Here is a 12069-nt window from a genome sequence, read left to right as displayed (position 1 = left end):
CTGCCTAAAAGGAGCCAGCATGAGATCTGTGCTAGAATACTGCAAGAAAGAAAAGCAGAAGGAACCGGAAAAATAAAAGGCAGATAAAGAATGCTTACCTCAGAGATAAAAATTGTTGCCATGAAGCATGTGAAAAATTATGAACATTGTCCCGTGAATAAAAAAGTGAAACAATTGCCTTTATAAAATAAGAGTACAAAAACAATTGCCTTTATAGAATAAGTTCATGCAAATGGCAAGGCATCGGAAGATGAAACAGAAGCTGCAGAACTCAGGAAAGAAGTAGAATAAAAAATTTTAAAAATCACATAAAATGAAGACAAAATTGGGTGTAGCATAAGAAGGAATAGGAAGAGATACTGCTGAAAACAAGAGACAGAGGCCATGAAAGAAAAAGCAAAATAAAAAGAAGTAAAAAGATAAAAGAGACTGGAGAGAAATGACAGTAGTGAAGGATAAGGAAATTCTCAGCATACACATAATTGAAGTTCACAAGAAAGTCTGTATAATGGCATATAAGAAATGTATAAAGGTATGATTCAAGGAAGATTTTCCCCAAATTAAAAGATTTGAATCTTCAAATTGAGAGGATGTGCCAATTTTCAGTAAAAAATGAAATAGGAGAATCAACAATAAGACATCCTTGTGAAGTTATTGGAAGCCAGAGATAAAAGAATCCTTTGGGCAATTGAACCAAAAAGATTGGGCTACTCTTAAAGGTAAAAATAACCAGGTTGGCTTCAGACTTCTTAACATTATCATTCAACTCTAGAAGACAGGAGAACAAGGCTTCAAGGAAAGAAGGTGTGGCTCAAGAATTTCATACTCAACCAAAAGTGTTTCTTGACCAAACGGCTACAATAACCTAAGACAGCCAAGCGATGACTGGAAAAACTATAGAAGGACTAGTGATAAAGCAATTAATTTATTTTTTCTTGTAGGAATTTAATTTGAGTTGGCATTTTGCACAGAGTAATGAACATTTCAGTGGCTAAATCAATTCTCTAACTGTAGCTAAATCAATTCTCTAACTGTAGCGTTAGCGAAAACAATACTGACGGCCCTCGTGCATGAAGCAGCTAGCACGTGCCACGTGCCAGTGTTTTAGAATTACAAAAACCTAAAGTTAAACAGTAGTAGGATACCACATTTCAGGTTATGAGTAGATGATTAAAAACAAAATGGGGGTCCTGGGTGGCTCAGTCGGTTAAGCATCCGACTTCGGCTCAGGTCATGATCTTGCGGTTTGTGAGTTCGAGCTCTGCATCAGGTTGTGTGCTGACAGCTCGGAGCCTGGAGTCTGCTTCAGGTTCTGTGTCTCCCTCTCCGTCTTCCCTCCCCCACTCATACTCTGTCTCTCTTTCAAAAATAAATAAACGTTAAAAATAAAAATGAAATAGGTCTCCCCTGGCTCAGTTCATGGAGCATGTGACTCCTGATCTTGGAGCTGTGAGTTCGAGCCCCATATCAGGTGTAGAGATTACTTAAATAAATAAACAAAATTTAAAACAAAACAAAATAATACTATACTTAAAGCAAGTATTTTTTACTTCATGTTTTCGTTGGCCATTTGTATGTCTTCTTTGGAAAAATGTTTATCTGATGAATGTCTTTTAAAGACTCCAAATCTAAAAATCTACCACCTTTTTTAGACCGTGACTAGAAAGACTTAAGTGCAATAAGGAGATGATAATATGTGATCTTTTTTTTTTAGAAGATGTATTAGATGTGCTAACAAATAATATTTCTAGTCTAATACTAGAGTCATGCAACCCACTAGTGCACATCAAAACTTGCTGACTTGACTGTGATGCTGATTTCAAGGGGCAGCACGTGAGTTGCAAAAGAAGCTGCAATGCTAGGTAATTATGGTACCTTCCTGTAGGCTGACGTTGCATTGCCCTGGAGCATTGTACGTTGCCCAAGCTGTGCAATAAAAACATGTGGTTCTCACTCTCCCCAACTCCCTTTTTGGGGGAATAATTCATAAAGAGGGAATCTAAAGTTCAAGTCCTCTGCTTGTAAACATTTTCAGTTATTAATGATTTCTTCTTTCCAGTATGGCCTTAAAGACACTGAAAAGGGGTTACTGTGTTTTTTTTTCTTGTGAGCACTTGCCCATTTCCATTGAACTCTGGACCTTCGGGTCTTTTTATAGATAAGAACAAAGCATGTACCCAATAAAGTGCATTATAGGAAAAAATAATTGCTAACAGATTATTTTTGTAACCACTATTTACAAACTGACCAGATGGCCACAGACCAAAGGCTGTCTGATCAGTTTTCCAACCAGGGAAGTTCTGAATCCAGCTTCTTCACTCGCTTCTCCACATGCCTGGACACAATTTATCCTTTTCCCAAGTACTTGCAGAAGAACTTACTTGTTTGGCTGCTACTTTGCTGACTGGGTCAGGAAGCCACTGCAGCTCAGGTAGAGGCAGCTGTGGCCCATGTGGTCAAATGGCCTAGTGGGGCATGGAGAGGCCTCTAGTCTTGTGTGACTGCTGAAACGCTGCTGTTTGTACCCAGTGCTGCATGGACAGAGCCTGGTGTTGAGAGAAACCATTTTTAGTATCCTGCTGGTCACTGAGATTTTTCTGGTATGTTGTAATTGTAAAAGATGTGACTCAAAATGAAGATCTTAGCGTTACGAATATTTATGCTCTGAATAACATTACATTAACAATCACAAAGTGAAACTGCAGACTTTAACAAGGAACAATAGTCAGAAAATAACTAATGGTAAAAGATTTTAAATAATCTCAGCCTACAACAGGACAATTAGATAAAAGGTAAGAATATGGAAGTCTTGGGGCTCCTGGGTGGCTGACTCAGTTAAGCGTCCAACTTTGGCTCAGGTCATGATCTCATGGCTCATGAGTTCAAGCCCCGCATCAGGCTCTGTGCTAACAACTCAGAGCCTGGAGCCCACTTCAGATTCTGTGTCTCCCTCTCTCTCTGCCCCTCGCCTGCTCATGCTCTGTCTCTCTCTCCTTCAAAAATAAATAAACATTAAAAAAAATTTTTAAGAATATGGAAGTCTTCAGTACATGTATTATGGTAAATCTGATTGGTACATATCAAACTCTGAATATTGAAAGTAGAGCAGACATCTTTTTAAGTATTCATGGAAAATTCTTAAGAATTAGACCACCATTGGGGCACCTGGGTGGCTCAGTCAGTTAACTGTCCAACTTTGGCTCAGATCGTGATCTCACGGCCCGTGAGTTTGAGCCCCATGTTTAGGGCTCTGTGCTGACAGCTCAGAGCCTGGAGCCTGCTTTAGATTCTGTGTCTCCCCTTCTCTCTGCCCCTCCCCCACTCATGCTCTGTCTCTCTGTCTTTCAAAAATGAATAAACGTTTAAAGAAAAAAAAAGACCATCATTAAAACCTCAGTAAATCTCAAACAGTAGAAGTTGTACAGCCTTTCTCTGATCACACATTCAGTAAAGATAGAAATTAAAAACAAAACATTATCATCTGGAGATTTGGAAATTTTCAAGCAACTTTTGAATCAAAGGTGAAATTTAAGAAAAATTGCAGAATATCTAGAAAATAATAATAACAAAAGTGCCGTATTTGTGGAGTATGGCTAAAACAGCATTCAATGGAAAGTTCGTAGAATTCTGTAGAATATTTAGAATCACAGAATTATATTAATAGAGAAGAAAAAAGTATGTAAATTACATTCAACTCAAGAAGTGAGAAAAAAATAAAGAGAGCAGAAGATAAATGGGAGCAATTTAGATAACAAAAATAGTGGAATAAAATCTAGGAGTTAGTTGTTTGGGCAAAAATCAGCTGTCAATTAGGTGAGTCCATTAGCTAACCTATTTTCAAAGGGCAGGGAAAGGAGCAAGTGAAGGTATCCAGATGCAGAAAAATTAATAGGATTACAAGGGGGTTCTTGGCCCAGCTAAGTGCAAAAGAAATTAAAACTTACAGGCATATATTAATTTAAGAAAATGTAATTTAGTAAAACTGATTACAGAGAAGAAAGAGAATCTAGGGAAGAAATACATAAAATTCTCAGAGATGCAGTCCCATGAAAACACTAGGCTCAGATTTATAGAATATTATCAAATCTTCAAAGAATTTGTAAAATCGTTATTATTTAAATTATTACAGTGCACAGAGGAAGAAAGGGACCAATTATTTTTATGCAACAAGTATTTGACACCGACACCTGACCATTACACACAACCATAGATGCTAATATTCTCCACTTATGAAAACTGATGCAAAAAATTTTAAATAGATCATGAGACAATCTAGCAGCACAGTGAAAGAGCAGTATACTGTGACCAGATGGAGTTTATCAGAAATATAAAGATTATTTGATATTGAGAAATCTATTAATATACTAGTATATATGAAATCTATTAAAACATGAAATGTGTGTCATCCTATAGATGTCAAAGAGACTGTTAAAATTCAACATCTATTCTAGATTATTTTTTAATTATTTTTAAAATATTTTTTATGTTTATTTTTGAGAGAGAGAGAGCAGGGGAGGGGCAGAGAGAGAGGGGGACAAAGGATCTAAAGTGGGCTCTGTGCTGACAGCAGCCCAATACAGGACTCGAACTCATGAACTGCAAGGTCATGACCTGAGCCTAAGTTGGACTCAACCGACTGAGCCACCCAGGCACCCCTATTCTAAATTCTTTTTAAAAGACCACCCCCCCCCCGCCCTAAAATTAAGGAAAAACTAGATACAGGCGTACTTTGTTTTATTGTGCTTCACTTTAAAGAGCTTCACTATTGCTCTTTTGCAGACATTGTGTTCTTTTTACAATTTGAAGGTTTGTGACAAACTTGCAATGAGCAAGTCTATCAGCACCATTTTTCCAACACCCATTTGCTCACTTTGTGTCTGTGTCACATTTTGATAGTTTCTGCAATATTTCAAGCTTTTTCATTATTACTATATTTGTTATGGTAATCTGTGATCAATGATCTTTGATATTATTATTGGAGTTGTTTTGGAGGGTCAAGAACCACTCCCATATAAGATGCCAAACTTAATTGATAAATGTTTTGTGTGTTCTGACTGCTCTACCGACCAGCCATTTCCCTGTCCTTCTCCCTCTCCTTAGGCCTCCTTGTTCCCTGAGACACAACAATAGTGAAGTTAGGCCAATTAGTAACCCTACAATGGCCTTTAAATGCTCAAGTGAAAGGAAGAATCATATGTCTCTTACTAAATCAAAAGCTAGAAATGATTAAACTTAGTGAGGAAGGCATGTTAAAAGCTGAGACAGGCAAAAGCTAGGCATCTTGCCTCAAATAGTTAGCCAAGTTGTGAATGCTAAGGAAAAGTCCTTGAAGGAAATGAAAAAGTGCTACTCCAGGGAACATGTGAATGATAAGAAAGCACAACAGCCTTCCTACTGATATAGATGGAAAAAAAGTATTAATGGTTTGGATAGAAAATCAACCTGGCCACATTTCTTTAAGCCAAAGCCTAGTCCAGAGGAAGGCCCTAACTTTCTCCAATTCTGTGAAGGTTGAGTGGTGAGGAAAATAACAAAAGCAGAGTTTGAAGCTAGCAGAGGTTGGTTCTTGAGGTTTAAGGAAAGAAGCTGTCTCTATCACATGAAAGTGCAAGATGAAGCCTGTAGTTCTTGAGAAGATCCAGCTAAGATAGTTAATGAGGGTGGCTACACTTAACAGATTTTCAGTGTAGACAAAACAGCCTTCTATTGGAAGAAGATGCCATCTGGAACTTTCATAGCTAGAGAGGAGAAATCACTGCCTGGCTTCAAAGCTTCAAAGAACAGACTGACTGCCTTGTTAGGGGCTAACACAGCTGGTGACTTTAAGTTAAAGCCAGTGCTCGTTTACCAGTCCAAAAATCCTAGAACCCTTAAGAATTATGCTAAATCAACTCTGCCTGTGCTCTATAAGTGGCACAACAAAACCTGGATGACAGCACATCTGTTTACAATGTGATGCACTAAATATTTTAAGCCCACTGTTGAGAGCTACTGCTCAGAAAAAATGATTCTTTTCAAAATATTACTGCTCACTGACAATGCACGTGGTCACCCAAGACTCTGATGGAACTGCACAGCAAGATTCATGTTGTTTTCGTGCTTGCCAACACAGGATCCATTGTGAAGCTTATAGATCAAGGAATGATTTCAGCTTTCAAATTTTATTATTGAAGAAATATACTTTGTAAAACCGTAGCTGCCATAGCTAGTGATTCCTCTGATGGGTCTGGGCCAAGTAAACTGAAACCTTTTAGAAAGGATTCCTTTACACTAAGAACATTTGTGATTCATTAGAAGAGGTTAGAATACTAACATGAATTTACAGAGCTTGGAAGTTGATTCCAGCCCTCAGGGATGACTTTGAGGGGTTTGAGACTTCAGTGGAGGAAGTCACTACAGATGGGGTGGAAACAGCAGGAAAACTAGAATTAGAAAGAAGTGGACCCTGAAGGGGCGCCTGGGTGGCTCAGTCGGTTAAGTGTTTGACTTCAGCTCAGGTCATGATCTCACGGTTTGTGAGTTCAAACCCCGCATCGGGCTCTGTGCTGACAGCTCAGAGCGTGGAGCCTGCTTTGGATTCTGTGTCTCCTTTCTCTGTGTCCCTCCCCATCTTGTGCTCGTGCTCTCTCTTGCTCTCTCTCTCAAAAGTAAGTAAATAAACATTAAGAAAAATTAAAAAAAGAAGTGGAGCTTGAAGATAGGACTGAATTGCTGCAATCTCATTATCAAACTTTAACTTATGAGGAGTTGCTTCTTTTTTTTAAAAAAAATTTTTTTTTCAACGTTTATTTATTTTTTTGGGACAGAGAGAGACAGAGCATGAACGGGGGAGGGGCAGAGAGAGAGGGAGACACAGAATCGGAAACAGGCTCCAGGCTCTGAGCCATCAGGCCAGAGCCCGACGCGGGGCTCGAACCCACGGACCGCGAGATCGTGACCTGGCTGAAGTCGGACGCTTAACCGACTGCGCCACCCAGGTGCCCCATGAGGAGTTGCTTCTTATGGATGAGCAAAGAAAGTGGTTTCTTGAGATGGAATCTACTCCTGGTGAAGATGCCGTGAAGATTGTTGACATCACAAGATTTAGAATATTCCTTGAACTTAGTTGATAAAGCAGCAGGAGGGTGTGAGAGTGTTGACTCCAGTGTTGAAAGAAGTTCTGTGGGAACAAGTTCTATCAAACAGCATCGCATGCTACAGAGAAATCGTTTGTAGCCACCACCCTGATCAGTCATCAGCCATTGACATTGAGGCAAGACCCTCCACCAGCAAGAAGATTATGACTTGCTGAAAGCTCATGTGATCGTTAGCAGTTTTTAGCAATAGAATATTTTTTAATTAAGGTATGTACATTGTTTTTTTTAGACATAATGCTGTTGCACATTTAAAATACAGTACAGTATAAACATAATCTTATTTGCACTCTATTGTGGTGGTCTGGAACCGAACCCGCCATATCTTTGAGGTATGCCTATAATATCTTTGAGGTATGCCTGTAATCTCTTACACCATTAAAATAATCTTGGTCAGTCGGAGTGTGTGGCAGCAGCATGCACCGCAGAGGTCAGGAGCAGGAGGAGGGAATGGAGCCACTGCAGGCCTGAAAATTAAAAACGATACCAAAACCAAACCACAGCATTTATCTCAGCTCCAAAAATCAGCGTCTTGCTTAAAAGAAGACAACTGTAGTAGCATCCCTGTCAGAGTCAGGAGTAAGACAAGGATGGTCACTGTCATTATTCAACTGTGTTCAGAGATTCCAGCCAACAGAATTAGAAAATAGGGGTGTCTGGGTGGCTCAGTTGGTTAAGTGTCCGACTCTTGATTTCAGCTCAGGTCATGATCTCGCTGTTTGTCAGTGCAGAGCCTGCTTGGGATTCTCTCTCTCCCTATCTCTCGGCCCCTCCCTTGCTTGTGCGTGCACGCACTCTCTCAAAAATAAACTTAGAGTAAGATTTATTTAATACCCTTTTTACAGCTTTGTTGTTGAAATTCATATACCATAAAATCTACCCATTTAAGGTGTATAACTCAGTGGCTTTATTCAGAATTGTGTGACCATCATGACAGTCTAATTGTAGAACATTTTCATCACTCATGAAAGGAACCCCTATATCTGTGAGCTGTCATTTTCCACTCTTCTTCCCCTTGTGAAAAATTAATTGAACATGGCCATATGGATGTCTGGACACTCCATTCTATTCCATTCATCTATGTCTATCCTTATGCCAGTACCACACTGTCTTGATGATTTTGGCTTTGTAGAAGTTTGAAATAGGGAAGTGTACGTCCTATAACTTTGTTATCTTCCAGATTATTTTGTCTATTCTGGGTCCATTTTATTTCTATATGAATTTTAGGGTAGGTATGTCAATTTTTGCACAGAAGCTAGCTGGGATTTTGATAGATTTCTATAAATCTGTAGGTTAGTTTGGGAAGTATGGCATTTAAATAATGTCTGATGACCAGTGAATATGAATGTCTTTCCATTTATTTAGATCTTTCATTTCTTCCCATGTTTCGTAGTTTCCAGTGTGTAAGTCTTAACACTTTTGTGAAATTTAGTACTATCTATCGTATTCATTTTGATATCGTAAATAAATAGAAATGTTTTCTTCATTTCATTTTTGGATTTTTACTGCTAATGTATAGAAATGCAATTTTTGTATATTGAGCTTGTATGTTGCAGTCTTGAGAACTCATTTATTCGAATAGTTTTTTAGTGGATTTCTGAGTATTTCCTGTTTATAAGATGAAGTCATCGTGCACACAGAAACAGCATTACTGCTTCCATTTTAATCTGGATGCCTTTTATTTCTTCTTTCCCATGATTGCCCTGGCTAGGCCTCGTTAATGTTGAGTGGTGAAAGTGGACATCCTTGTCCTGTTCCTGACCGTAGAGGTAGAGCTTTCAATCTTTCACCATTAAGTGTGATGTGAGCCCTGGAGTTTTTGTGGGTTCCCTTTATCTAGTTGGAGATGTTCTCTTCTGTGCCTAGTTTTTTATGTGTGGTTTGTTTTTTTTTTTCATAAAGGGTGTTGAATTTTGCCAAATGTTTTTTTCTGTGTGTGCTCAGATGGTCATGTGGTTTTTGTCCTTCAGTATTCTATTAATATGATGTATTACATTAATTGATTTTCAGATGTTAAACCAACTTTACATTCCTAAGATAAATTGTAACTGGTCATAGTATGTAATCATTTTCATATTTTGCTGGATTTGGTTTGTTAATATAATGTTCTCTTGGTGCTCTGAAACTTAATTTCCAATGTTGGGAAGATGGGAGTTTCCTCCCACATCAACAATTCAATTCTATTCTGACACCATCTGCCCAGAGATAGCATCAGATTCCACAGGTTAAATAAAGGCTCAGTCCTGGAAGACTGCCCCCTTCCCCAACTTCAGACACCAGTCACAAGCCCAGCCTGTGCTTCTGACAAACTGTAGGTTCCAACAACCCCCTCCACGGACTTTAGATGCCAGTCATACGTCCAGGATGTTACCTGTACTTGCTGACCAACTGACTATTATAAATCAGAGGTTTCCATGACCCTCTCCTTCCTCAGCTTTAATTAATTTGCTGTAATGGCTCACAGAACTCAGAGAAACATTTTACTCACTAGATTACCGGTTTATTATAAAAGGATAAAAGTCAGGAACAGCCAGCCAGATGGAAGAGATGCATAGGGCAAGGTATTTGGGAAGCTTCCATGCCCTCTCTAGGCATGTCATTCTCTCCAAATCTCCATGGTATTCAGCAGCCTGGAAGCCCTCTGACAAACTTTATTACATAGGCAGGGTTGATTAGATCATTGGCCATTGGTGATTCAAACTCCAGCCCCGCTCCCTTCAGGGAATTGGGACAGAGAGTTCCCAGAGGTTCAGGGAATTGGGACAGAGAGTTCCAACCCTCTAATAACAGGTTGGTTTTTCTGGTAACCAGCTCCCATCTTCCAGTGCTTTCCAAAAGTCACCTCATAATATAACAAAAGACACCTTTATCACGCTCATCTCAGGATATTCTAAGGGTTTGGGGAGCCATGAGCCAGGAACTGTGGATGAGGCCGAATAAATATTTCTTATAAATCACAGTATCACAGTCATTGAGGAATTCTGCATGTACATTCACAGGGGATATTCTGTAGTTTTCTTTGTGATGTCTTTGTCTAATTTTGATTAACTGAGTAACACCTTATAGCATCAGTTGGGAAGTATCCCATCTTGTTTTTTGCAAGTGTTTGTGAAGGATTTGTATTACTTCTTTAAAGGTTTGGCAGAATTCATTAGCGAAGCCATCTAGTCCTAGACTTTTCTTCGTGGGAAGTTTTAAAATTACTAATTCAATTTCTTTCCTTACAGGCTATTCACATTTTCTATTTTTTCTTGAATCAGTTTACATAGTTTGTGTCTTTTTAGAAATTTGTCCATTTCATCTGAGTTTTCTCATTTGTTGGTTATAAGCAGTTGTTTACAGTATTCTCATGATTTAAAGATTTCTATAAAATTGGTAGCAGTGGCCCTTCTTTCATTCCTGGTTTTAGTAATGAGTCTTTTTTTTCTTGGTCATTCTAGCTAAGGGTTTGTCAGTTTTATTGATCCTTGTATCCTGTTGTCTTAATCAGTTTGGGCTATTATAATAAAATACCACAGCCTGGATGGTTTATAAACAATAGAAATTTATTTCTCACAATTCTGAAGGCTCCAAGTACAAGATCAGGGTGCCAGCATGGTCTAGTTCTGGTGAGGGCCCTCTTCTGGGTTGCTGAGTGCTGACTTCTTGTGTCCTTACATGGTGGAAAGCAGGTGAGGGAACTCTCTGGGATTCCTTTTATAGGAGCATTAGTTCCATGCATGAGGGCTCCACCCTCATGACCTAATTACCTCCAAAAGGCCCACTTCCAAATACCATCTCACTGGGGATTAGGACTGCAACATACTTTGGGGAGATAAAAACATTCAGTCTATAACACCTATTAATGTCAGTAGGCTCTGTAATAATATCCCCTCTTTCTTAACTGATGTTGGATATGTATCTTTTTTCTTTATGTGTGTGTACATATTTATGTGTATTTAAGAGTTTATACATACATGTTATATGGTATGTGCACATATGTGTATGAGCACATACGTGTATATACACATAACAGATGGTGTGTGATAGAAAATCTCTGAAGGAATATACCAGGAATTTGGTAACATTGGTTGCTTCTCGAGAGGGAAATTGGCAGGAGTCCCAGAGTGGGAGGGAAACTTTTCACTGATATTTTTCTCTACATTTTGATTTTTATACCATGTTACTCTATTACCTATTCTAAAGAATAAATTTAAATAAATTATTTGAAGAGGTGCTGAGCCAAGGAAGAAATGTCTGTGTTCAAGGCCTCTGTCTGCCTTCCTGTGGTTCTTGACTTTGGTCCATTGTTACTTTCTCCCATCACCTTCTATTTCTCCTTTTCCCTTTTGGAGTCCGGTCAAGGATCTGAGAAAGATTTCAGGGTGCAAGGTTCTGACCCTTCTTAACTGTATGTGAAGAATAAAACCTTTTTTCTCTGGTCTTCTACAGAGCGACCTGCCGGCTGGGCTGAGTCTGTCCTTGAGGAAGACACATTGGAGCCTGAGCCTGTCTTGCCCAGGTGATCTTCCTTCCAATTCCCCTCAGCTTGCTTATTAGCCCCTGAGTGTATGAGATTCTCATTGGCTCTCCTGAGGCTGATTGAGGGGGACACTTTTTGCTGAGCTCTCTCTTTTCCTAAGATGTGCTAAGGCTTTGGAGGCGCTGGTGTGCAGAGGCCAGAGGTGACTCACTTAAGTTCTTGCAGACAAAGAGCCCGTGCACTTTTCCTGAGGGAGTAAGGCTTCACAGAAAAATTTGCTGCTCTCCCCCCCCCCCCCCCCCCGACAGGGGCACATTAGGTATACATACTTTACCAGGTAATAAGAGGAGAGTTGGGGGGTGGGGTGAGGAAAGTCAGGGGGACTGAGTATAAATGTGTCTGTTTCTAGGCTAATTTTAGCTAAGACCATCTGCCTCTTATTAGCATGGGAAGTAATTTGCTGAGATGCAGTTA

The 12069-nt window shown here is 39.3% G+C and overlaps 1 protein-coding gene across 7 annotated transcripts in view; it reads left to right on the top strand.

Moving 5' to 3' along the window:
- ANGEL1 (angel homolog 1) overlaps positions 1–12069 on the top strand; it is a 45000-nt gene that overhangs the window by 23903 nt on the left and 9028 nt on the right. For all 7 annotated transcript variants that reach the window (XR_006705166.1, XR_006705167.1, XM_045451614.1 and 4 more), the window contains one exon: positions 11565–11634. Coding sequence is in view for 5 of the 7 variants with exons in the window: in XM_045451614.1 (XP_045307570.1) it covers positions 11565–11634 (70 nt within the window). In the remaining 2 variants the exon portion in view is untranslated. The remainder of the gene's footprint in view (positions 1–11564; positions 11635–12069) is intronic.

Source organism: Leopardus geoffroyi, chromosome B3 (genome assembly GCF_018350155.1).
Source record: "Leopardus geoffroyi isolate Oge1 chromosome B3, O.geoffroyi_Oge1_pat1.0, whole genome shotgun sequence".
Classification (NCBI taxonomy): domain Eukaryota; kingdom Metazoa; phylum Chordata; class Mammalia; order Carnivora; family Felidae; genus Leopardus; species Leopardus geoffroyi.
The sequence above is the reverse complement of the archived record's forward strand: the minus strand, read 5'-3'. Positions and strand labels throughout refer to the sequence as shown.